Raw genomic sequence first — 26712 nt, forward strand, 5'->3', positions numbered from 1 at the left:
ATTATATTTAGTGGTGAAAGACGGATTTTACCTGAAGATATGGAACAGCATGAAGATGTCCTTTCATACCACTCTTTTTCATTATCATACTGTAAGTCCTATAAAGCAATGAAATGCTATCAGGCAAGAAATACAAATAATATGGTGACAGATGATAGCTACACTTGTGGTGAACATAGCATAATATATATACTTGTTGAATCATTGTGTTGTACACCTGAAACTAGTGTAACGTGTGTCAATTATGCTCAAGTAAAAAAAAATCTCATCATTTGAAAGACCTAAATGTGAGACAAGAAACCATCAAAATCCTAGAGGAGAACACAAGCAGCAACCTCTTTGACCTAAGCTGGACCAAATTTTTATTAGACATGTCGCCAAAGGCAAGGGAAACAAAAGCAAACATGAACTATTGGGACTTCGTCAAGATAAAAAGCTTCTGCACAGTGAAGGAAACAATCAACAAAACTAGAAAGCAGCCTACGGAACGGGAGAAGGTATTAACAAATGACATATCTGATATCTGATAAAAGGTTAGTACCCCAAATCTATAAAGAACTAGAAAACTCAACACCCAAAAACAAACAACCCAGTTAAGAAATGGGCAGAAGGCACAAATAGACACATTTCCATAGAAGACATCCAGCTGACTAACAGACACATTAAAAGATGCTCAACATCACTCATCATCAGGGAAATACAATCAAAACAAAGATGAGATACCACCTCACGCCATCAAAATGACTAATATTAACAACACAAGAAACAGCAGGTGTTGGTGAGGATGTGGAGAAAGGGAAACCTTCTTGCACTGCTGGTGGAAATACAAATTGGTGCAGCCACTTTGGAGAACAGTGTGGAGTTTACTCAGAAAACTAAAAATAGAACTGTCCTATCATCCAGCAATTGCACTAATAGGTATTTACCCAAAGGATATAAAAATACAGATTCAAATGGGTACATGTACCCCAATATTTATTGCAGCATTATCAATAATAGCCAAACTATGGAGAGAGCCCAAATGTCCATTGACTGATGAATGGATAAAGAAGATGTTGTGTGTACACACACACACACGCACACACGCACTCACACACACAGTGGAATATTTCTCAACCATCAAAAGGAATGAAGTCTTGCCATTTGCAGTGACATGGATGGAACTAGAATGTATTATGCTAAGCAAAATAAGTTAAAGACAAATACCATATGATTTCACACATACCTGGAATTTAAGAAACAAAACAGATGAACATATGAAAAGGAGGGGGAGCAGAGAAGAGAGGGAAACACACAAGATCCTCTTAATGATAGAGAGCAAACTGATGGTTGATGGAGAGAGGTGGGTGGGAAATGGTCTAGATGTGTAATGAGTACTAAGGAGGGCACTTGTTATGATGAACCACTAAATTCTACTCCTGAAACTAATATTGCAATGTATTTTAACTAAGAAAATTTAAATTAAAAAAACCTCATCACTAAATAACCCCCCAAAATAGAAATAAAAGACATACAGATTGGAAAGGCAGAAAAAAAAAAAAAACTTTCTTTATAGGTGACTTGATTTTCTATGTAGAAAATCAAAAATCGGGGCGCCTGGGTGGCGCAGTCGGTTAAGCGTCCGACTTCAGCCAGGTCACGATCTCGCGCTCCGTGAGTTCGAGCCCCGCATCGGGCTCTGGGCTGATGGCTCAGAGCCTGGAGCCTGTTTCCAATTCTGTGTCTCCCTCTCTCTCTGCCCCTCCCCCGTTCATGCTCTGTCTCTCTCTGTCCCAAAAATAAATAAACGTTGAAAAAAAAAAATTAAAAAAAAAAAAAAAAAAAGAAAATCAAAAATCTACAAAAAAACTCTTTGAACTAAGAATTGATGGGATACAAGGCAAATATACAAAAGTAAATTGTATTTCTACATGCTATTATGAGCAACTAGAAATGAAAGTTACACAGAACAGCATTATTTGAAATAGAATAAAATAACATGAAGTACTTAGGTATAGTTCTAAAAAATATGTGCAAGATCTGTATGCGGAAAACTAGAAAACACTTATGACAGAAGTCAAACTCCAAACAAATAGAAAGATCGTTTGTGTTTATGAATTGGAAGGCTCAATATTGTTAACATAACGGTTTTCTCCAAGTTTATTCATAGATTTAACATGTTTCCAAGCAAAATTCTGCAGTAGTTTCTTATTCAAATTTTTTTTTGGAAAGGGAAAGGACCTAGAATAGCCAAAATAATTTCACAAAGAAGTATAGAGTTGGAGGATTCATAGTATTTAATTTCCAAACTTAATTTAAAGCCACAGTGACTAAGATAGTGTGGTATATGTGAAATGAGAGACACATATAGGTCAATGGAACGCCATAGGTAGTCCAAGAATAGACTTATAGAATTTGATTTTTGACAAATAGAAAAGGCAATTTCAATAGAAGAATAAGTTTTTTCAACAAATGGTGCTAAATCAATTGGTCATCCATGTGTAAAACAAAACAAAAAAGATGAACCTCAACCCACGCTTCACACAGTATACAGAAATTAACTCAGAATGGATCATAGACTTAAGTATATAACCTAAAATGATAAAAAAAAAAAAAACTTTTGGAACAGAGGCAAACATTTTCTATAAAGGGCCCAATAATAAATATTTTAGTTTTTATGGGCCACCTATGTTTTTTGTCATATATTTTTTTTTCCTTTTTAACAACTTTAAATAATGTAGAAACCATTCTTAGCTCACAGGTAGTTCAAAATGAAACCTACAGGCCAAATTTAGCCCACGGGCAGTACTTTATTATCCTTTATTTTAGACGAAAGCATAGGAGAAACTCTTTATGATTGTAGGTTGAGCAGAGTTGTTAGATAAAATACCAAAAGAACAGTACATTTAAGAATTGATAAATTGGACTTAATTAAAACGAAATGTACTTTCATATCATGTATCTGACAAAAAGGACTTTTAGCCAGAATATATAAAGAATTCTTCAAGGTCAGTAATTATGAAACAACCAAATTTGAATTTGGAAATACAGGCAAAATATTTGAACAGATACTTTACCGAAGAAGGCATCTGAATAGTAAGCACATCTAAAGATTCTCAATATAATCAGTCATCTAGGACATGCAAGTCAAAACTACAATGAGATACCATTTCTTATCCTGTCAGAATAGGCTTCAAAAAAGAAGGAAAACTGGCAATACCAAGTGCTGCCAAAAACGTGGGGTAACTAGAACTGATACATTACTAGTTAGAATTCAAAATGTTATAGCCACTTTGAAAAACAGTTTGGGAGAAGATATTTGCAAATGACATATCTGACAAAGGTTTAGTATCCAATATCTGTACAGAACTTAGCAAACTCAACACCCAAAAATGAATAATCCAATTAAAAATGGGCAAAAGATATGAATAGACATTTTTCCAAAGAAGACATACAGATGGTCAACAGACACATGAAAAGATATTCAACATCACTCATTATCAGGGAAATACAAATCAAAACCACAGTGAGATATCACCTCACACTTGTGAGAATGGCTAAAATCAACAACACAGGAAACAACAGGTGTTGGCAAGGATGTGGAAAAGGGGAACTCTTGCACTGTTTTTGGGAATGCAAACTGGTGCAGCCACTCTGGAAAACAGTATGGAGGTTCCTCAAAAAACTAAAAATAGAACTACCCTACAATCCAGCAATTGCACTACTAGATATTTACCCAAAGAATACAAAAATACTAATTAAAAGGGACACATGCGCCCCGATGTTTATGGCAACATTATCTATAATAGCCCAATTATGGAAACAACCAAAGTGTCCATCGACTGATGAATGAATAAAGAAAAGGTGGTACATATATAATGGAATACTACTAAGCCATAAAAAAGAATGAAACCTTGCCATTTGCAAAGACATAGATGGAGTTAGAGAGTATTATACTAAGCGAAATAAATCAAAGAAAAACCAATACCATATGACTTCACTCATATGTGGAATTTAAGAAACAAAACAAATGAACATGGGTGGGGGAAAGGACAGGCAAACCAAGAAACAGACTCGTAATCATTGAGAACAAACTGATGGTTACCAGAGGGGAGGGGGCGTGTGGGAATGGAGGAAATAGGTGATGGAGATTAAGGAGTGCACTTTTTTTTTTTCAACGTTTATTTATTTTTGGGACAGAGAGAGACAGAGCATGAACGGGGGAGGGGCAGACAGAGAGGGAGACACAGAATCGGAAACAGGCTCCAGGCTCTGAGCCATCAGCCCAGAGCCTGACGCGGGGCACGAACTCACGGACCGCGAGATCGTGACCTGGCTGAAGTCGGACGCTTAACTGACTGCGCCACCCAGGCGCCCCAAGGAGTGCACTTTTGATGAACACTGGATGTTGTATGGAAGTGATGAATCACTAAATTCTATACCTGAAACTAATACTACACTGTATGTTAACCAACTGGAATTTAAAGAAAAACTTAAAAAAAGAAAAACATTTTGACAATTTCTTCTAAACATACCCTTACCGCATGACCCAGCAATCCCACTCCTAGTTATTTATCCAAGAAAAAATGTGACACTTCACACAAAAATCTCTAGGCCAGTGTTCATAGCAGCTTTGTTCATAATTGCCAAGAATTGGAAATAGCCCAGTTTCCTTCAGCTGGTGAATAGATGAACGAATTGTGGCATGTTTGTATAATGGAATACTATTCATCAATAAAAGGTAACAAACTACTGATTTGTACAGCAACTTGGATGCATCATGCATTATGTTAAGGGAGAGGAGACATAGTGAAAAGGCTACATACTATATGATTGCATTTATATGCTATACTGGAAAAGGAAAAACTATAAGACGTAAAACAGATCAAGCAGTTGCCAGGGAATTAGAGTGTAGAGAGGAGTTGACTACAACCAGGTACAGGAAGCCTCTTGGTTTGATGGCACTATATATGTATCTTATATATCTTGATGTTGGTGGTGATTATATGACAGTATACATTTTTCAAAACCCATCAGAGTACATTAGAGAGTTTTAGTATATGTAAAAAATTTTTTAAACTAAGAGAGACAGAAGATAGAGGGACAGTGAAGTTTCTATGGTCAAAGTATTTTACTGATGATGGGACAGGCTTTAGCTTGTTTATGGGGACAGGGCCCAAGTTAACAAATAAGAAGATGTTAAAGGTTACCTACCTTAAAAAAGCAACTTGAAAATGTATTTTATACTTATAGATACTTACTCAAACTTATAGATACTTATAGATGAGTTGCAGGCAAAAGAAATGTGTGGTTTGTAATCTTATGTATTACTTTGTGAAGTTGATTTTAAGTATTGAAGTTGAGTGCTCAGCATAGGTTAAATTATAAGTCTGTAACTTTTAATGCATTTCCTGTTATCTTCTGTGAGTACTTCTGCATACTTTTCTTGCTCTATGATTGGTTAGCTTTTCAAGATCCCTGCTTACTATGATGTGCCTTTTCACATGGGTGTTGTGGTTCCTAATGACTAGTGACTCAGCTATTGTTGTTGTTTTTAATATTTAAACTATATTTATTTCTTAAAGGTGATATTGGGCCAAATGGACAACCTGGGCCAATGGGACCTCCTGGGCTTCCAGGGATAGGTGTTCAGGGACCACCAGGGCCACCAGGGATTCCTGGACCAGTAGGCCAACCTGGTAAGATTGGAGTAAATAAATGTGCATTTTGTAGCACTCATTATTAGAGGTTGGTTAGCTCATCAGTAAAGTACAACCTATGTAACAGTTTTCCAGAAAACAGATTTTAGTAACATGTCTACTTGTATAATATTATAAAACTGAAAAAGTATAGATCACAGCATAAGAGCTACTTTAATCCCATATTTTCCCTTCCTGTTCATTTAAAATTGATCTATTGACAATAATACAGTTTAACATTGCAGTATGTTGCCACAGCATACAGTCATTAAGCTAGTGGCAGTCTTGGAATCACAGAGCTAAGAACGTCTAGTGCTGATTATTTCAGATCTGAGTAGCTGTACAGAATTAATAGACCTTTGTGGAATCTTTTAACATTTCTTTGCACATTTAACATTCTGTTAAAAATATATTTTAGGCATTCTCATTTCTTTTTCTTTTTTTAAATTAAACAAGTGCGTTGAATTTTTTCCCCCTTTGCCCCTAAATCAGCAGTTGCTTTGCAACTCATAAGCTCTCTAAACTTTTTTAAAATTGTTTTTTTAAAGTTTTTTACTGTTTGTTTATTTTTGAGAGAGCGCAAGTGGGGAAGGGAAAGAGAGAGGGAGACAGAATCTGAAGCACGCTCCAGTCTCCGAGCTGTCAGCATAGAGCCTGGCATGGGGCTCAAACTCACAAACCATGAGATCAGGACCTGAGCTGAAGTCTGACACTTAACCCACTGAGCCACCCAGGCGCCCCTAAACTTTTTTTATATACATAGGCAAAACAAGTTTTGTCACCTGGTAACCTGATAAAGAATCATATTGTTCCTCTACGTTTGTGTGAGAGCTTACTTGAGTTTTGTGGATTCTGAGCCATCTGGTTATGCACAGTAAGGGCCACTCTTGAGCCAGTATGTTACTGTAAAGCAATGTAATAATTCCTGAAGTTAAAACAAATATGAAAAACTTAATCATTCCTTAACTTACATGAATATATCAGATGATTTACATGAATATGTTCAGATGTACATACATTGATTTTGAAACAGTAGAAATATATTTTCTGCCCTTAAATGACAATAGATATTTTGTTAATTATTATGTTAAAATCTAGAAACACCAATTAACAATATAAAAAGCCTGGAAGTAAAGGTTATTTTAGCTTATTTCCTGTTTAAATATTTTATTTTATGGCATATTGTACCTTTTTTTTTTAATGGCCCCTAACATGTCACTACTACTGACTTAAAAATAAGAAAACTTACAGTGTTGCCTTGAACCAGGTTGTTCAAACCAGGTTGTTGTAGCTGCTTCAACACTTATGAAAAAACCATTCTGTTCAACTAACGCAGCAAAAGGATCTTGAGAAAAAACAATTTTTAGGTTTGGTCATTATAGTCTTGGCCTGCTGTTCCACAAAGATGGCTAAAATGAATTTATCATTTCTGTTGTGTTTTGTCATTTCTTTTATTTCCCAAAATTGCATGAGGTTTTGGAAGCATTCTGAATTCTTAAATCACAGCTAAACAAGAGTGGAAATACTACTGTTAATAACAAGCTGAACAAAATAAGAATACATCTATTTGTGGTTTATGCTTTCTCAAATTTAGCTAATACTCTAAATGTTTCATTCTTCCAATGTTCTCTGCTTTTTAACTTATGGATATATAGGTATATTAATTTATAAAGTCTAGATAGAACAGGCAGGGGAAAAGTAATGTTGCTGATTTAATCTCATCTCTTTCTTCTGTAAATATATGCTTTGCCATAGAAGTCAAGATCTTAACTAATATGGTTAAACAAATGAAGTTAATAGCAACTGTCATGAAAATGTGTTGAATGCACCCTTATTAATATAGATATGTTATCAAATCACAGATTTTTTTTACTATAGGATAGACCACATTTGATATTTAATACTAGCCACATATACTCACTTTTTATATAAATTTATTTATATCACCAAAGCAGAAAATTATCTTAGCCCATTTCAAAAACATTGTAATTTCTGTTCATACATCTCAATGAAAGGGTGATCAGGAAGGCTGTTACTTATATTTTGATACACCTGACTTACACTGCATGGCTAAAATTCTAGCTACCAATGTTTTCTAATAAGCTTATTTAATATACTTGCTGTGTTTCATTTTGCAGTAGAAAACTTAATGCAAAATATTCTATATTGTCATCTGCCCAGTATAAAATGTTTGCATTATGCTTTTCAAGCATTTTTTACTCTAGCGTTCTGCTGTAATTTAATTAAACTTTACTATTTGTCATTCTCCTTTCCAAGGCAGGATACACAGTTTAATGCATGTTTATAAATTAAGGAACTGTTGAATTATCAATTCCTCATTTGACAGCAGGGAAATTAAAGAAAAAAATGCCAAAGGATAACCAAAATGCTTTCATTCCATGCCCTACTCATCCAGGCAGAAATGGAAATTGTTGATTCTTATTATTTGATCTGGCTATTAGCTAGGAGATTGCTGCTTTAGTGAATATTTTAGAGGTCAGTTAGATATACTCAATTCCATGTTCACATATCATACCCTAACCTGAGCCAAATATATTATAATGCTTGCCTGGCCTCAGGAAAAAGTACATAACTGAATCAGTTCAACCTCATTGCTACTAACGTGAAACAAAGAAACAAGGAATTAGTCATGTCATTTCATAGATGAAGTTTCCTAACATATTTTCATCTATGAAGTTTTCTAACTTTTTTTCATCTATCAAACCCTTGGTTAGCATGTGTGTGTGTGTGTGTGTGTGTGTGTGTGTGTGTGTAAAGTTCTCACAGATAATGTGTTTTTGAATTTTTCCCCTTTTTTCAGTAACTGGTTCCATTTAGCTGCCAATAAATTAAGAGCATCTGTATACCCCTCATGCACTTACCCCTTATAGATATAGCCATATAATTCCTATTATTATATAAGGATGAATTTATCATTTCTGTTGTGTTTTGTCATTTCTTTTATTTCATAATCTTAATTCTTGATCTTACTAGGATGCCTATTTCTGACAATATTCATGAAAAAGATCTATGCTATGAAAAGTACAGCATAATATCTGTTACTACTACAAATAACAGTAAAAAAAATCTTTGCTAGTACATGCGGGTTTGTTTAATCATAGTCATCCACTAATTATTATTGAGTTCTCTGTACCTAAGCTGTTATAGTATAAAATAAAATTCAGTTTTAAATTCTAACTTATCTTTAGGAGCTTAAGTTCCAAAAGGGTTATTCAAAGCAATATAAGGATCAGAAATAAAAATGTAAAGCTGATTTTCATCAAAGAGGATGTAAATTTAAAAAAATAAAAAATAAATAAAACAAGTAATAAAAATAAAAATAAATAAAATAAATAAAATGATACCTTAAAAAAGAGAGCATTACTTTTTGTGAATGTAAATATTTTAGTGTGTCTCTGTTGGCAAATACATTTCATTTATAGAATATGCTATATGAACATCTTAATGAATGTCTAAAGTAAGTTTCTTTACTCATTACTAATATATGATAGTCATGAATCAGTATCTAATAACTTCTACTTGTAGACGTTTTTGTTCTCATCTTAACATGCTTAATTTTGTCTCCTAACCTAATCAATCTTTTGGCAACTTGCTTCTGCCTGGGTAGTTCATCTTGCTACTAAACTGTAACTCCTGCCTCTTGAACTTCAGGCCTACCAGATACTGTAGTTCTTTCTCAAAAGCTGGATCTTAAAGTAAAGCTTTAAACCTGAAAAACAAACAAGATTTCTCCAGACTTAAGTCTTTGGTTTCTTTTCATTCTTTTGTGGAGCATATTTCAAAGGACAAATTATTTATCTCAAAACCTCAGCTGTGAAAAACTAGTTGGAATATAACAATAAGCAGCAATCCATATAGAGCTATAATAGTTCCCCTTTTTTAGGTATCATCATACTTCACAAATACAATAATATAAAATCTCTCTCCCATTTTTATAGTATTTGTTTTATGAAATGACAGCATTGGAACCATCACCACTGTGCCAACTAAACGGAATTCTCTAATCTTCGAAGTGAATTTTATTGGTTTAAGGACATGGTGGTATATGACACCAAACAGATCTTAAAATCCTAGCATCTTGCTCTATTATAAAAATAATTGTCTATGAACCTTCAACAATAGAATTAGGTCTTATTGTTGAAGGGACCCTTGGAATGGTCACCTGGCTCAGCCTCTAGCTTCCAGTCAGTTGTATCCCCAGATGTAGATCAACAATATTAAGTGACTCACTAAGTCACATAGCTGATAGGTATTGGAGCGGGAACTTGCTCTGTGTTTGTAGAGTAATTCTTTTCCCTATATTCTAAGCATCTTGTGTCTTGGAGTAGTTCAGTCTTACAAAACTTACTAAGGTTAAGCATTTTTTCAATGTCATATTTTTTTCTGTAAAATCCTGGTTGGAATACTGGGAAACAAAATTTAACAACAAAAATTTATGGTAATGTATTATTAAAACAACATGTAAAATGAGGTTAAAATAAAGTCAAAAAGGTCCATGCAATGGGCTTACTCAGTAATTAGTCATTCTTATGGATTATGGAAATATAGCCCAATAATCCATAGTACCTTAGAACAATGCAAATCCAAATGCAGTCAACGGACCAATGTCAAATCACAAACTGCTTGTTACCAGTCTGCATTGGAATTAAAAGAAACTGAGAGTAAGCATTTAGAAACTTTTTTTTTTTTTATTTTTTATAATATATGAAATTTATTGTCCAAATTGGTTTCCATAAAACACCCAGTGCTCATCCCAAAAGGTGCCCTCCTCAATACCCATCACCCACCCTCTCCTCCCTCCCACCCCCCATCAACCCTCAGTTTGTTCTCAGTTTTTAACAGTCTCTTATGCTTTGGCTCTCTCCCACTCTAACCTCTTTTTTTTTTTTTTTTTCCTTTTTTCCTCCCCCTCCCCCACGGGTTCCTGTTACGTTTCTCAGGGTCCACATAAGAGTGAAACCATATGGTATCTGTCTTTCTCTGTATGGCTTATTTCACTTAGCATCACACTCTCCAGTTCCATCCACGTTGCTACAAAAGGCCATATTTCATTTTTTCTCATTGCCACGTAGTATTCCATTGTGTATATAAACCACAATTTCTTTATCCATTCATCAGTTGATGGACATTTAGGCTCTTTCCATAATTTGGCTATTGTTGAGAGTGCTGCTATGAACATTGGGGTACAAGTGCCCCTATGCATCAGTACTCCTGTATCCCTTGGATAAATTCCCAGCAGTGCTATTGCTGGGTCATAGGGTAGGTCTATTTTTAATTTTCTGAGGAACCTCCACACTGTTTTCCAGAGCGGCTGCACCAATTTGCATTCCCACCAACAGTGCAAGAGGGTTCCCGTTTCTCCACATCCTCGCCAGCATCTATAGTCTCCTGATTTGTTCATTTTGGCCACTCTGACTGGCGTGAGGTGATACCTGAGTGTGGTTTTGATTTGTATTTCCCTGATAAGGAGCGACGCTGAACATCTTTTCATGTGCCTGTTGGCCATCCGGATGTCTTCTTTAGAGAAGTGTCTATTCATGTTTTCTGCCCATTTCTTCACTGGGTTATTTGTTTTTCGGGTGTGGAGTTTGGTGAGCTCTTTATAGATTCTGGATACTAGCCCTTTGTCCGATATGTCATTTGCAAATATCTTTTCCCATTCCGTTGGTTGCCTTTTAGTTTTGTTGGTTGTTTCCTTTGCTGTGCAGAAGCTTTTTATCTTCATAAGGTCCCAGTAATTCACTTTTGCTTTTAATTCCCTTGCCTTTGGGGATGTGTCGAGTAAGAGATTGCTACGGCTGAGGTCAGAGAGGTCTTTTCCTGCTTTCTCCTCTAAGGTTTTGATGGTTTCCTGTCTCACATTCAGGTCCTTTATCCATTTTGAGTTTATTTTTGTGAATGGTGTGAGAAAGGGGTCTAGTTTCAACCTTCTGCATGTTGCTGTCCAGTTCTCCCAGCACCATTTGTTAAAGAGGCTGTCTTTTTTCCATTGGATGTTCTTTCCTGCTTTGTCAAAGATGAGTTGACCATACGTTTGTGGGTCTAGTTCTGGGGTTTCTATTCTATTCCATTGGTCTATGTGTCTGTTTTTGTGCCAATACCATGCTGTCTTGATGATGACAGCTTTGTAGTAGAGGCTAAAGTCTGGGATTGTGATGCCTCCTGCTTTGGTCTTCTTCTTCAAAATTCCTTTGGCTATTCGGGGCCTTTTGTGGTTCCATATGAATTTTAGGATTGCTTGTTCTAGTTTCGAGAAGAATGCTGGTGCAATTTTGATTGGGATTGCATTGAATGTGTAGATAGCTTTGGGTAGTATTGACATTTTGACAATATTTATTTTTCCAATCCATGAGCAGGGAATGTCTTTCCATTTCTTTAAATCTTCTTCAATTTCCTTCGTAAGCTTTCTATAGTTTTCAGCATACAGATCCTTTACATCTTTGGTTAGATTTATTCCTAGGTATTTTATGCTTCTTGGTGCAATTGTGAATGGGATCAGTTTCTTTATTTGTCTTTCTGTTGCTTCATTGTTAGTGTATAAGAATGCAACTGATTTCTGTACATTGATTTTGTATCCTGCAACTTTGCTGAATTCATGTATCAATTCTAGCAGACTTTTGGTGGAGTCTATCGGATTTTCCATGTATAATATCATGTCATCTGCAAAGAGCGAAAGCTTGACTTCATCTTTGCCAATTTTGATGCCTTTGATTTCCTTTTGTTGTCTGATTGCTGATGCTAGAACTTCCAGCACTATGTTAAACAACAGCGGTGAGAGTGGGCGTCCCTGTCGTGTTCCTGATCTCAGGGAAAAAGCTCTCAGTTTTTCCCCGTTGAGGATGATGTTAGCTGTGGGCTTTTCATAAGTGGCTTTTATGATCTTTAAGTATGTTCCTTCTATCCCCACTTTCTCAAGGGTTTTTATGAAGAAAGGGTGCTGGATTTTGTCAAAGGCCTTTTCTGCATCGATTGACAGGATCATATGGTTCTTCTCTTTTTTTTTTGTTAATGTGATGTATCACGTTGATTGATTTGCGAATGTTGAACCAGCCCTGCATCCCAGGAATGAATCCCACTTGATCATGGTGAATAATTCTTTTTATATGCCGTTGAATTCGATTTGCTAGTATCTTATTGAGAATTTTTGCATCCGTATTCATCAGGGATATTGGCCGGTAGTTCTCTTTTTTTACTGGGTCTCTATCTGGTTTAGGAATCAAAGTAATACTGGCTTCATAGAATGAGTCTGGAAGTTTTCCTTCCCTTTCTATTTCTTGGAATAGCTTGAGAAGGATAGGTATTATCTCTGCTTTAAACGTCTGGTAGAACTCCCCTGGGAAGCCATCTGGTCCTGGACTCTTATTTGTTGGGAGATTTTTAATAACCGATTCAATTTCTTCGCTGGTTATGTGTCTGTTCAAGCTTTCTATTTCCTCCTGGTTGAGTTTTGGAAGAGTGTGGGTGTTCAGGAATTTGTCCATTGCTTCCAGGTTGTCCAATTTGTTGGCATATAATTTTTCATAGTATTCCCTGATAATTGTTTGTATCTCTGAGGGATTGGTTGTAATAATTCCATTTTCATTCATGATTTTATCTATTTGGGTCATCTCCCTTTTCTTTTTGAGAAGCCTGGCTAGAGGTTTGTCAATTTTGTTTATTTTTTCAAAAAACCAACTCTTGGTTTCGTTGATCTGCTCTACAGTTTTTTTAGACTCTATATTGTTTATTTCTGCTCTGATCTTTATTATTTCTCTTCTTCTGCTGGGTTTAGGCTGCCTTTGCTGTTCTGCTTCCATTTCCTTTAGGTGTGCTGTTAGATTTTGTATTTGGGATTTTTCTTGTTTCTTGAGATAGGCCTGGATTGCAATGTATTTTCCTCTCAGGACTGCCTTCGCTGCGTCCCAAAGCGTTTGGATTGTTGTATTTTCATTTTCGTTTGTTTCCATATATTTTTTTATTTCTTCTCTAATTGCCTGGTTGACCCACTCATTCGTTAGTAGGGTGCTCTTTAACCTCCATGCTTTTGGAGGTTTTCCAGACTTTTTTTTGGGGTTGATTTCAAGCTTCATAGCATTGTGGTCTGAAAGTATGCATGGTATAATTTCAATTCTGGTAAACTTATGGAGGGCTGTTTTGTGACCCAGTATATGATCTATCTTGGAGAATGTTCCATGTGCACTCGAGAAGAAAGTATATTCTGTTGCTTTGGGATGCAGAGTTCTAAATATATCTGTCAAGTCCATCTGATCCAATGTCTCATTCAGGGCCCTTGTTTCTTTATTGACCGTGTGTCTAGATGATCTATCCATTTCTGTAAGTGGGGTGTTAAAGTCCCCTGCAATGACCACATTCTTATCAATAAGGTTGCTTATGTTTATGAGTAGTTGTTTTATATATTTGGGGGCTCCGGTATTCGGCGCATAGACATTTATAATTGTTAGCTCTTCCTGATGGATAGACCCTGTAACTATTATATAATGTCCTTCTTCATCTCTTGTTACAGCCTTTAATTTAAAGTCTAGTTTGTCTGATATAAGTATGGCTACTCCAGCTTTCTTTTGGCTTCCAGTAGCATGATAAATAGTTCTCCATCCCCTCACTCTCAATCTAAAGGTGTCCTCAGGTCTAAAATGAGTCTCTTGTAGACAGCAAATAGATGGGTCTTGTTTTTTTATCCATTCTGATACCCTATGTCTTTTGGTTGGCGCATTTAATCCATTTACATTCAGTGTTATTATAGAAAGATATGGGTTTAGAGTCATTGTGATGTCTGTATGTTTTATGCTTGTAGTGATGTCTCTGGTGTTTTGTCTCACAGGGTCCCCCTTAGGATCTCTTGTAGGGCTGGTTTAGTGGTGACAAATTCCTTCAGTTTTTGTTTGTTTGGGAAGACCTTTATCTCTCCTTCTATTCTAAATGACAGACTTGCTGGATAAAGGATTCTCGGCTGCATATTTTTTCTGTCTAGCACACTGAAAATCTCGTGCCAATTCTTTCTGGCCTGCCAAGTTTCAAAAGAGAGATCAGTCACGAGTCTTATAGGTCTCCCTTTATATGTGAGGGCACGTTTACCCCTTGCTGCTTTCAGAATTTTCTCTTTATCCTTGTATTTTGCCAGTTTCACTATGATATGTCGTGCAGAAGATCGATTCAGGTTCCGTCTGAAGGGAGTTCTCTGTGCCTCTTGGATTTCAATGGCTTTTTCCTTCCCCAGTTCAGGGAAGTTCTCAGCTATTATTTCTTCAAGTACCCCTTCAGCACCTTTCCTCTCTCTTCCTCCTCTGGGATACCAATTATGCGTATATTATTTCTTTTTAGTGTATCACTTAGTTCTCTAATTTTCCCCTCATACTCCTGGATTTTTTTATCTCTCTTTCTCTCAGCTTCCTCTTTTTCCATAACTTTATCTTCTAGTTCACCTATTCTCTCCTCTGCCTCTTCAATCCGAGCTGTGGTGGTCTCCATTTTGTTTTGCATTTCATTTAAAGCGTTTTTCAGCTCCTCATGACTGTTCCTTAGTCCCTTGATCTCTGTAGCAAGGGATTCTCTGCTGTCCTGTATACTGTTTTCAAGCCCGGCGATTAATTTTATGACTATTATTCTAAATTCACTTTCTGTTATATTATTTAAATCCTTTTTGATCAGCTCATTAGCTGTTGTTATTTCCTGGAGATTCTTCTGAGGGGAATTCTTCCGCTTGGTCATTTTGGATAGTCCCTGGCGTGGTGAGGACCTGCAGGGCACTTCCCCTGTGCTGTGGTGTATAACTGGAGTTGGTGGGCGGGGCCGCACTCCGACCTGATGTCTGCCCCCGGCCCACCGCTGGGGCCACAGTCCGACTGGTGTGTGCCTTCTCTTCCCCTCTCCTAGGGGCGGGATTCACTGTGGGGTGGCGTGGCCCGTTTGGGCTACTTGCACACTGCTAGGCTTGTGATGCTGGGGATCTGGCGTATTAGCTGGGGTGGGTAGGCAAGGTGCACAGGGGCAGGAGGGGCAGGCTTAGCTCGCTTCTCCTTAGGTGATCCACTTCAGGAGGGGCCCTGTGGCAGCGGGAGGGAGTCAGATCCGCTGCCGGAGGTTTGGCTCCGCAGAAGCACAGAGTTGGGTGTTTGCGCGGAGCGAGGAAGTTCCCTGGCAGGAACTGGTTCTCTTTGGGATTTTGGCTGGGGGATGGGCGGGGGAGATGGCGCTGGCGAGCGCCTTTGTTCCCCACCAAACTGAGCTCTGTCGTCTGGGGGCTCAGCAGCTCTCCCTCCCTTTGTCCTCCAGCCTTCCCGCTTTCTGAGCAGAGCTGTTAACTTATGACCTCCCAGACGCTAAGTCGCGCTTGCTGTCGGAACACAGTCCGTCAGGCCCCTCCGCTTTTGCAGGCCAGACTCCGGGGCCATTTAGAAACTTTTATAGCAAGTTGACAGTGTAATTGTAGTTGTTGAATTTAATAGCCGAAGGTAGACATGCATTATGTATGTCTTTGGTTTTTTTATTTTAGTTCTTTTAGTCATTTTACAGTATTTTATGAAAAATATTAGTCCAGGATGGACCAAGAATTAAGAAAAGATTCATCCTTCACCAAAAATAATTTGAGAAGCACTTTCATAGAGAAATGTACCTGAAAATCCTGAGGTTTGATTGTTAGGTCATTTTATGTGCATGATACCAAAAGAATCTCTGACTCACTGTTAGGTTTATTATAGAAAGGAGTCTGTCACTTGTTTGCTAGAAAAATGATCAGACACATCTCTTAAAACTACTTCAAAACTGGTTAATATTGGTGTTGTATTAACTAGGCTTACATGGAATACCAGGAGAGAAGGGAGATCCAGGACCTCCTGGGTTTGATGTTCTAGGACCCCCTGGTGAGAGAGGCAGTCCAGGAATTCCTGGAGCACCTGGTCCTATGGGACCCCCAGGATCACCAGGGATTCCAGGAAAAGCAGGTGCCTCTGGATTTCCAGGTAATTTATTTAAAGTTTTCTCTGGTTTTGGATTCAGGAAATTAAAACTCTTATGATTCCGTTATATTATTCCTTTGTTGTACTTTTCTGGATTGACCTAGTCCTTAAGGAAAAGTGTTAAATGTCTTTTCAAGAGACTCACTTTGTTATTTACATTATACTTTTTCTCTCGGAGATTTCTTGTTACATATTGCTGTATAGAAAATGACCCCAGAATTTAATGGTTTAAATCAACCTTTTTTATTTTGTTCAAGATTTTGTGGGTCAGGAATTAAGGCATGATTTGAATGGGGTCATTTATCTCTGATCCAGATGGCATCAACTGGAGCTGTTGGGATGAAGGATCTACTTCCAGAATGGCATTTCTCTGACACCTGACTGTTCCTTGGCCTCTTCACATGTCTCTGATTATCCATAATGTTTCTTCACATGGCTTAGGATTGTTATATTATGATAAAGTCAGGGTAGTTGCTCTCCTTCTAAAGGCAGCTGGCTTCCAAACAAGAGAATCCCCAAACCAAAACCGAGTGTTCCAAGAGCCCCAGGTGAAAGCCACAAGACTTCTTATGATCTAGCTTTGGGAGTCACAATGTCACTTAGTCAAGGACAAGGCACAGAGTCAGCCCAAATTCAAGGGGAGAAGGCTACACAAGGGTGTGTATACTGGTAAGTGTTGTGCATTGTGAGGCCATCTTTGGAGATAAGTAACCACAGTGAGTCTTCATATTCATAGGTATTGGCAATAGTGGTCACTATGGTTACAACAGTTGAAAAGGGGTAAGACTTAGTGCCTTCCCTCCAACCCTCAGGTCTTCCAGTTGCCATCTTAAAACTTACCTTTTATTTTTCCAAGGTCAAGGAAAGGTAAAAGTTAATTATTTATATTCTTCAAAGGTGCCAAAGGTGAAATGGGTATGATGGGACCTCCAGGCCCACCAGGACCTTTGGGAATTCCTGGCAGGAGTGGTGTTCCTGGTCTCAAAGGTAATATTCAGAGTTGGTGGCAGATGCATGTAAGAGAGAAAATTTAACATCTTTTATGTCAATACAAAACATTTTTATTTGACTGCTTTAAAATGAGCAATGCTTGTATATTCTTTTTTAAGTTTTTAAATGTTTATTTCTTTATTTATTTTGAGAGACAGCGTGTGTGCATGCAAGTGGGAGAGGGGCAGAGAGAGAGAGAGAGAGAGAGAGAATCTCAAGCAGGCTCAATGCTATCATTGCAGAGCCCAATGCAGGGCTCGATCCCATGAGAACCATGAAATCATGACCTGAGCCAAAATCGAGTCAGATGCCCAACCAGCTGAGCCACCCAGGTGCCCCACTTGTGTTTGTTTGTATGTGACATGGCATTTAAATAGGTTCTGTTTTCAATGTGGTGGCATGTATAATTTGGATACCGTGAAATGTGGTAAATGCTCAGCTCAAAATAACAAAATATAGGTATTAAATTTTGATTTTTTTTACAATTCCTGTAATTGTCAAAGAACCCCAGAAAATATATGAAGTGCTATTTGAGTATAAAAATGTGTGTGAATTCAAGTTATTCATAGACTATAACCATGGCGCGTAAGTGTTTTGGATGGTCAGTGACCTACCAAACTGTGGAACATATGAATAATCTTTATATGCATTAATCTTGGAAGGATGAATCTGATCTGTTGTCCTCCACACACATGTCGGTTTTAGGTGATAATGGTTTGCAGGGTCAGCCAGGACCTCCTGGCCCTGTAGGAGAAAAAGGTGGTAAAGGAGAGCCTGGCCTTCCAGGCCCTCCTGGACCAATGGATCCAGATCTGCTGGGCTCAAAAGGAGAGAAGGGGGACCCTGGATTACCAGGTGAGTGAATGTATTTATTTGTGAATGTGTTTACTGGTATATCTGAAGTTTAATTTTTAATAGCATGAAAAGTGACTTGTAGCATAGGAGTCACCAACAAAAGGCACTTAGATGTATCAAATTTTGGTAATGAAAATTTTCACCTGATTTGTACTATTTCAGTGATCAACTTTTATTTAAGTATTTTCTTTGTAGTTTAATCTATCACAAACTATGAAGTCTTAAAATAGACTTAAGGCAGTCACCTTCAGGCTTTCCAGAAAGTAGTACAGGATGTGGTTGAGAGAAATGGATATATGGCCAGAATCACTTGGAAAACAGATTTCAGTGCTTAGGAAATTTGCTGGGCCTTTAATTTTTTTTCCCATGAAGCCAGATGGGAATGAGTGGTACATTGTTGCCCTGCAGTGTTTTGATATCCATATCATACTTGGCTCTAAATGCAGTTCATTGTTATTCTGCCATGGAAGAATAACAAGTATTAGACTATGAAGAGACAATCTCAGCCTTGGGGGAAGTTGCTGAAAGTAGGTTTAGGGAACAACTGTGTTACTATTGTTATTTTACTAGAAACAAATAAGAAGTATAACATTTATTTTTTATTTATTTTTTTAATGTTTATTCATTTTTGAGAGACAAAGTGCGAGTGGGGGAAGGGCAGGAAGAGAGAGGGAGACACAGAATCTGAAACAGGCTCCAGGCTCTGAGCTGACAACACGGAGCCCGACGTGGGGCTCAAACTCACAGACAGCAAGATCATGACATGAGCTGAAGTCAGATGCTTAACCAACTGAGCTACCCAGGCACCCCAACATTGATTTTTTAAATACAAAATTCTTTTTTCGTTTTACAAAACTGTAACATATAAGAAGGCATCAGAACATGTAGATAAGCATGAATCAAATAAAGTACTTACAATCTAATCTATATAGAATAGCCTTTCAAAAAAACATGGAACTTTAAAACTAGCTGTGTTTATTTGCAGCTTATAGTAAAGTTTGTGGCTCTTTTTGGTTTGTAAACGTTAATATTGTTCGTGTGTGTGTGTGTGTGTGTGTGTGTGTATACACAGATAGTATGTTTCCCTATGAGCAGGACTTGGTGGGATTTTTTTCTCAAAAAAGAGTTTAAGACATTACTATAGTTTTGTATGTTGTCAGAAAAGAGGCAGGGCTGCCTCATTTTTTGTATTGCTAAAATGAGATATCTTTCTTGAATGACTCCTTATAAGACTTCTCTTTCAATTATGCCTTCTGTAAAATAAGAAGCAGTAAACTCTATTATAATATAATACGGCTATTAAAGATAGTTGTAGAATCTCAGAGATAGTCTAAAGATAACTTGCTCCAGTTCCTTCATTTTACAGTGTAAGAAACTGAGGCCCAAAGAGGAAAGTGACTTCAGTAATGAGTGCATTGAATTTCTTAATGATAGCTCAATAAAAAGTGGAGGAGTTTGGTATGTGTCCGGTGCTATTTGGTTCATGCTATATCAGAATATCATGGGTTCCTGTATTTCATTCATAGTTCAGAATTTGGGTTGCTTGCCTTGTCAAATTATTTTTATGGTTAAGATTCTTTAAAATTTTATTATAGTTAAATTCTAGTTAGTTAACATATAGTGTAATATTGATTTCAGGAGTAGACTTTATTGATTCATCACTTACATAGAACACCCGGTGCTCATCCTAACAGGTGCCTTTCTTAATACCCATCACCCATTTAGCCCATAAACTTAACTTGTCTTCCCTCTACTCATCCTTGGAAGGTATTCCTGGAGTTTCGGGTCCAAAAGGTTACCAGGGTTTGCCTGGAGACCCAGGGCAACCTGGACTGAGTGGACAACCTGGATTACCAGGACCATCAGGTAAGTATGATAGACCACCTGTAGCAATGTAATGACTGATCTCAAACCCTAGAAAAATTTTATGTATTTATCATATGCGATGATGTTTTGGATCTTTTCATCACAAGATGCTTGGGTAACTACTGAGATTTGGAGCTCTTTTTTTAGCAAAAATGTTGCCATTTGGCCCAAGCGTCAGCTGACAAGATTTGTAGAATAATTTTGGCTCAATTTCTTCTTTTTGAGGCAGTGAGGATGTATAGAGAATCAGAAGTATATCTAAATAAGGTGCTGTGTTTTATTTACGTACATTGCAACATATGTAAATGAGACAGTTATCTGATAGGCGCTGAGAAATTTACCTTTTTTTTAGTTTTTGCCTTCAGACAAGTCAATCATTAAACCATGTAAAGGTGGCTGCTGATTCTATTTTTTAAAGTCTCTAGGGATGAAAATTTTACACCCTACCTTGGTAGTCTGTTTCAGCATGAATCACCCTCAGAGGCCACATGGATTTTTTCCTTATTTCTAATAAAACTCTTTCTTCCTGCTTTATTTATTTATTTATTTATTTATTTATTTATTTATTTATTTTTCAACATATGAAATGTATTGTCAAATTGGTTTCCATACAACACCCAGTGCTCATCCCAAAAGGTGCCCTCCTCAATACCCATCACCCACCCCCCCGCCTCCCACCCCCCATCAACCCTCAGTTTGTTCTAAGTTTTTAAGAGTTTCTTATGCTTTGGCTCTCTCCCACTCTAACCTCTTTTTTTTTTTCCTTCCCCTCCCCCATGGGTTTCTGTTAAGTTTCTCAGAATCCACATAAGAGTGAAAACATATGGTATCTGTCTTTCTCTGTATGGCTTATTTCACTTAGCATCACACTCTCCAGTTCCATCCACGTTGCTACAAAGGGCCATATTTCATTCTTTCTCATTGCCACGTAGTACTCCATTGTGTATATAAACCACAATTTCTTTATCCATTCATCAGTTGATGGACATTTAGGCTCTTTCCATAATTTGGCTATTGTTGAGAGTGCTGCTATAAACATTGGGATACAAGTGCCCGTATGCATCAGTACTCCTGTGTCCCTTGGGTAAATTCCTAGCAGTGCTACTGCTGGGTCATAGGGTAGTTCTATTTTTAATTTTTTGAGGAACCTCCACACTGTTTTCCGGAGTGGCTGCACCAGTTTGCATTCCCACCAACAGTGAAAGAGGGTTCCTATTCCTCCACTTCCTCTCCAGCATCTATAGTCTCCTGATTTGTTCATTTTGGCCACTCTGACTGGCGTGAGGTGATATCTGAGCGTGGTTTTGATTTGTATTTCCCTGATGAGGAGCGACGTTGAGCATCTTTTCATGTGCCTGTTGGCCATCCGGATGTCTTCTTTAGAGAAGTGTCTATTCCTGTCTTCTGCCATTTCTTCACTGGATTATTTGTTTTTTGGGTGTGGAGTTCGGTGAATTCTTTATAGATTTTGGATACTAGCCCTTTATCCAGTATGTCATTTGCAAATATCTTTTCCCATTCCATTGGGTGCCTTTAAGTTTTGTTGATTGTTTCCTTTGCTGTGCAGAAGCTTTTTATCTTCATGAGGTCCCAATAGTTCATTTTTGCTTTTAATTCCCTTGCCTTTGGAGACGTGTCAAGTAAGAAATTGCTGCGGCTGAGGTCAGAGAGGTTTTTTCCTGCTTTCTCCTCTAGGGTTTTGATGGTTTCCTGTCTCACATTCAGGTCATTTATCCATTTTGAGTTTTATTTTTGTGTATGGTGTAAGAAAGTGGTCTAGTTTCATCCTTCTGCGTGTTGCTGTCCAGTTCTCCCAGCACCATTTGTTAAAGAGACTGTCATTTTTCCATTGGATGTTCTTTCCTGCTTTGTCAAAGATTAGTTGGCCATACTTTTGTGGGTCTAGTTCTGGGGTTTCTATTCTATTCCATTGGTCTATGTGTCTGTTTTTGTGCCAATACCATGCTGTCTTGATGATTACAGCTTTGTAGTAGAGGCTAAAGTCTGGGAATGTGATGCCTCCTGCTTTGGTCTTCTTCTTCAATATTACTTTGGCTATTCAGGGTCTTTTCTGGTTCCATACAAATTTTAGGATTGCTTGTTCTAGCTTTGAGAAGAATGCTGGTGCAATTTTTTTTCAATATAAAATTTATTGTCAAATTGGTTTCCATACGACACCCAGTGCTCATCCCAAAAGGTGCCCTCCTCAATACCCATCAGCCACCCCCCCCTCCCACCCCCATCAACCCTCAGTTTGTTCTCAGTTTTTAACAATCTCTTATGCTTTGGCTCACTCCCACTCTAACCTCTTTTTTTTTTTCCTTCCCCTCCCCCATGGGTTTCTGTTTCTCAGGATCCACATAAGAGTGAAAACATATGGTATCTGTCTTTCTCTGTATGGCTTATTTCACTTAGCATCACAATCTCCAGTTCCATCCACGTTGCTACAAAAGGCCATATTTCATTCTTTCTCATTGCCACGTAGTATTCCATTGTGTATATAAACCACAATTTCTTTTCCATTCATCAGTTGATGGACATTTAGGCTCTTTCCATAATTTGGCTATTGTTGAGAGTGCTGCTATAAACATTGGGGTACAAGTGCCCCTATGCATCAGTACTCCTGTATCCCTTGGGTAAATTCCTAGCAGTGCTATTGCTGGGTCATAGGGTAGGTCTATTTTTAATTTTCTGAGGAACCTCCACAATGCTTTCCAGAGCGGCTGCACCAATTTGCATTCCCACCAACAGTGCAAGAGGGTTCCCGTTTCTCCACATCCTCTCCAGCATCTATAGTCTCCTGATTTGTTCATTTTGGCCACTCTGACTGGCGTGAGGTGATATCTGAGTGTGGTTTTGATTTGTATTTCCCTGATGAGGAGTGACGTTGAACATCTTTTCATGTGTCTGTTGGCCCTCCGGATGTCTTCTTTAGAGAAGTGTCTATTCATGTTTTCTGCCCATTTCTTCACTGGGTTATTTGTTTTTCGGGTGTGGAGTTTGGTGAGCTCTTTATAGATTTTGGATACTAGCCCTTTGTCCGATATGTCATTTGCAAATATCTTTTCCCATTCCGTTGGTTGCCTTTTGGTTTTGTTGGTTGTTTCCTTTGCTGTGCAGAAGCAATTTATCTTCATAAGGTCCCAGTAATTCACTTTTGCTTTTAATTCCCTTGCCTTTGGGGATGTGTCGAGTAAGAGATTGCTACGGCTGAGGTCAGAGAGGTCTTTTCCTGCTTTCTCCTCTAGGGTTTTGATGGTTTCCTGTCTCACACTCAGGTCCTTTATCCATTTTGAGTTTATTTTTGTGAATGGTGTGAGAAAGTGGTCTAGTTTCAACCTTCTGCATGTTGCTGTCCAGTTCTCCCAGCACCATTTGTTAAAGAGACTGTCTTTTTTCCATTGGATGTTCTTTCCTGCTTTGTCAAAGATGAGTTGGCCATACGTTTGTGGGTCTACTTCTGGGGTTTCTATTCTATTCCATTGGTCTATGTGTCTGTTTTTGTGCCAATACCATGCTGTCTTGATGATTACAGCTTTGTAGTAGAGGCTAAAGTCTGGGAATGTGATGCCTCCTGCTTTGGTCTTCTTCTTCAAAATTACTCTGGCTATTCGGGGCCTTTTGTGGTTCCATATGAATTTTAGGATTGCTTGTTCTAGTTTTGAGAAGAATGCTGGTGTAATTTTGATTGGGATTGCATTGAATGTGTAGATAGCTTTGGGTACTATTGACATTTTGACAATATTTATTCTTCCAATCCATGAGCAGGGAATGTCTTTCCATTTCTTTATATCTTCTTCAATTACCATCATAAGCTTTCTATAGTTTTCAGCATACAGATCTTTTACATCTTTGGTTAGATTTATTCCTAGGTATTTTATGCTTCTTGGTGCAATTGTGAATGGGATCAGTTTCTTTATTTGTCTTTCTGTTGCTTCATTGTTAGTATATAAGAATGCAACTGATTTCTGTACATTGATTTTGTATCCTGCAACTTTGCTGAATTCATGTATCAGTTCTAGCAGACTTTGGTGGAGTCTATCGGATTTTCCATGTATAATATCATGTCATCTGCAAAGAGTGAAAGCTTGACTTCATCTTTGCCAATTTTGATGCCTTTGATTTCCTTTTGTTGTGTGATTGCTGATGCTAGAACTTCCAACACTATGTTAAACAACAACGGTGAGAGTCAATATCCCTGTCGTGTCCCTGATCTCAGGGAAAAGCTCTCAGTTTTTCCCCATTGAGGATGATGTTAGCTGTGGGCTTTTCATAAATGGCTTTTATGATCTTTAAGTATGTTCCTTCTACCCCGACTTTCTGAAGGGTTACAAAAGGGTGCTGAATTTTGTCAAATGCCTTTTCTGCATCGATTGACAGGATCATCTGGTTCTTCTCTTTTCTTTGATTAATGTGATGTATCACGTTGATTGATTTGCAAATGCTGAACCAGCCCTGCATCCCAGGAATGAATCCCAATTGATCATGGTGAATAATTCTTTTTATATGCTGTTGAATTCGATTTGCTAGTATCTTTTTGAGAATTTTTGCATCCATATTCATCAGGGATATTGGCCGGTAGTTCTCCCTTTTTACTGGGTCTCTGTCTGGCTTAGGAATCAAAGTAATACAGGCTTCCTAGAATGAGTCTGGAAGTTTTCCTTCCCTTTCTATTTTCTGGAATAGCTTGAGAAGGATAGGTATTATCTCTGCTTTAAACGTCTGGTAGAACTCCCCTGGGAAGCCATCTGGTCCTGGACTCTTATTTGTTGGGAGATTTTTGATAACTGATTCCATTTCTTCGCTGGTTATGGGTCTGTTCAAGCTTTCTATTTCCTCCTGTTTGAGTTTTGGAAGTGTGTGGGTGTTTAGGAATTTGTCCATTTCTTCAAGGTTGTCCAGTTTGTTGGCATATAATTGTTCATAGTATTCCCTGAAAATTGCTTGTCTCTCTGAGGGATTGGTTGTAATAATTCCATTTTCATTCATGATTTTATCTATTTGGGTCATCTCCTTTTTATTTTTGAGAAGCCTGGCTAAAGGTTTATCAATTTTGTTTATTTTTTCAAAAAACCAACTCTTGTTTTCGTTGATCTGCTCTACAGTTTTTTTAGATTCTATATTGTTTATTTCTGCTCTGATCTTTATTATTTCTCTTCTTCTGCTGGGTTTAGGCTGCCTTTGCTGTTCTGCTTCTATTTCCTTTAGGTGTGCTGTTAGATTTTGTATTTGGGATTTTTCTTGTTTCTTCAGATAGGCCTGGATTGCAATGTATTTTCCTCTCAGGACTGCCTTCGCTGCATCCCAAAGCGTTTGGATTGTTGTATTTTCATTTTCGTTTGTTTCCATATATTTTTTTATTTCTTCTCTAATTGCCTGGTTGACCCACTCATTCTTTAGTAGGGTGTTGTTTAACCTCCATGCTTTTGGAGGTTTTCCAGACTTTTTCCTGTGGTTGATTTCAAGCTTCATAGCACTGTGGTCTGAAAGTATGCATGGTATGATTTCAATTCTTGTATACTTATGAAGGGCTGTTTTGTGACCCAGTATGTGATCTATCTTGGAGAATATTCCATGTGCACTCGAGAAGAAAGTATATCCTGTTGCTTTGGGATGCAGAGTTCTAAATATGTCTGTCAAGTCCATCTGATCCAATGTGTCATTCAGGGCCCTTGTTTCTTTATTGACCATGTGTAGATGATCTATACATTTCTGTAAGTGGAGTGTTTAAGTCCCCTGTAATTACCACATTCTTATCAATAAGGTTGCTTATGTTTATGGGTAATTGTTTTATATATTTGGGGGCTCCCGTATTCGGCACATAGACATTTATAATTGTTAGCTCTTATTGATGGATATACCCTGTAATTATTATATAATGTCCTTGTTCATGTCTTGTTACAGCCTTTAATTTAAAGTCTAGTTTGTCTGATATAAGTATGGCTACTGCAGCTTTCTTTTGACTTCCAGTAGCATGATAAATAGTTCTCCATCCCCTCACTCTCAATCTGAAGGTGTCCTCAGGTCTAAAATTAGTCTCTTGTAGACAGCAAAGAGATGGGTCTTGTTTTTTTATCCATTCTGATACCCTATGTCTTTTGGTTGGCACATTTAGTCCATTTACATTCAGTGTTATTATAGAAAGATATGGGTTTAGTGTCATTGTGATGTCTGTATGTTTTATGCTTGTAGCGATATCTCTGGTACTTTGTCTCACAGGATCCCCCTTAGGATCTCTTGTAGGGCTGGTTTAGTGGTGACGATATCTTCAGTTTTTGTTTGTTTGGGAAGACCTTTATCTCTCCTTCTATTCTGAATGACAGACTTGCTGGATAAAGGGTTCTCGGCTG

At 37.7% G+C, this 26712-nt stretch overlaps 1 protein-coding gene across 6 annotated transcripts in view; it reads left to right on the forward strand.

Annotated features, from left to right (window-relative positions):
* The window catches only part of COL4A5 (collagen type IV alpha 5 chain), a 247300-nt gene that overhangs the window by 168797 nt on the left and 51791 nt on the right, over positions 1–26712 (forward strand). For all 6 annotated transcript variants that reach the window (XM_045472952.1, XM_045472951.1, XM_045472946.1 and 3 more), the window contains exons 30-34: positions 5565–5678; positions 16487–16654; positions 17549–17638; positions 18347–18496; positions 20264–20362. In XM_045472952.1, the coding sequence (XP_045328908.1) occupies positions 5565–5678; positions 16487–16654; positions 17549–17638; positions 18347–18496; positions 20264–20362 (621 nt within the window). The remainder of the gene's footprint in view (positions 1–5564; positions 5679–16486; positions 16655–17548; positions 17639–18346; positions 18497–20263; positions 20363–26712) is intronic.

The sequence above is a fragment of the Leopardus geoffroyi genome, chromosome X (assembly GCF_018350155.1).
Source record: "Leopardus geoffroyi isolate Oge1 chromosome X, O.geoffroyi_Oge1_pat1.0, whole genome shotgun sequence".
Classification (NCBI taxonomy): Eukaryota; Metazoa; Chordata; class Mammalia; order Carnivora; family Felidae; genus Leopardus; species Leopardus geoffroyi.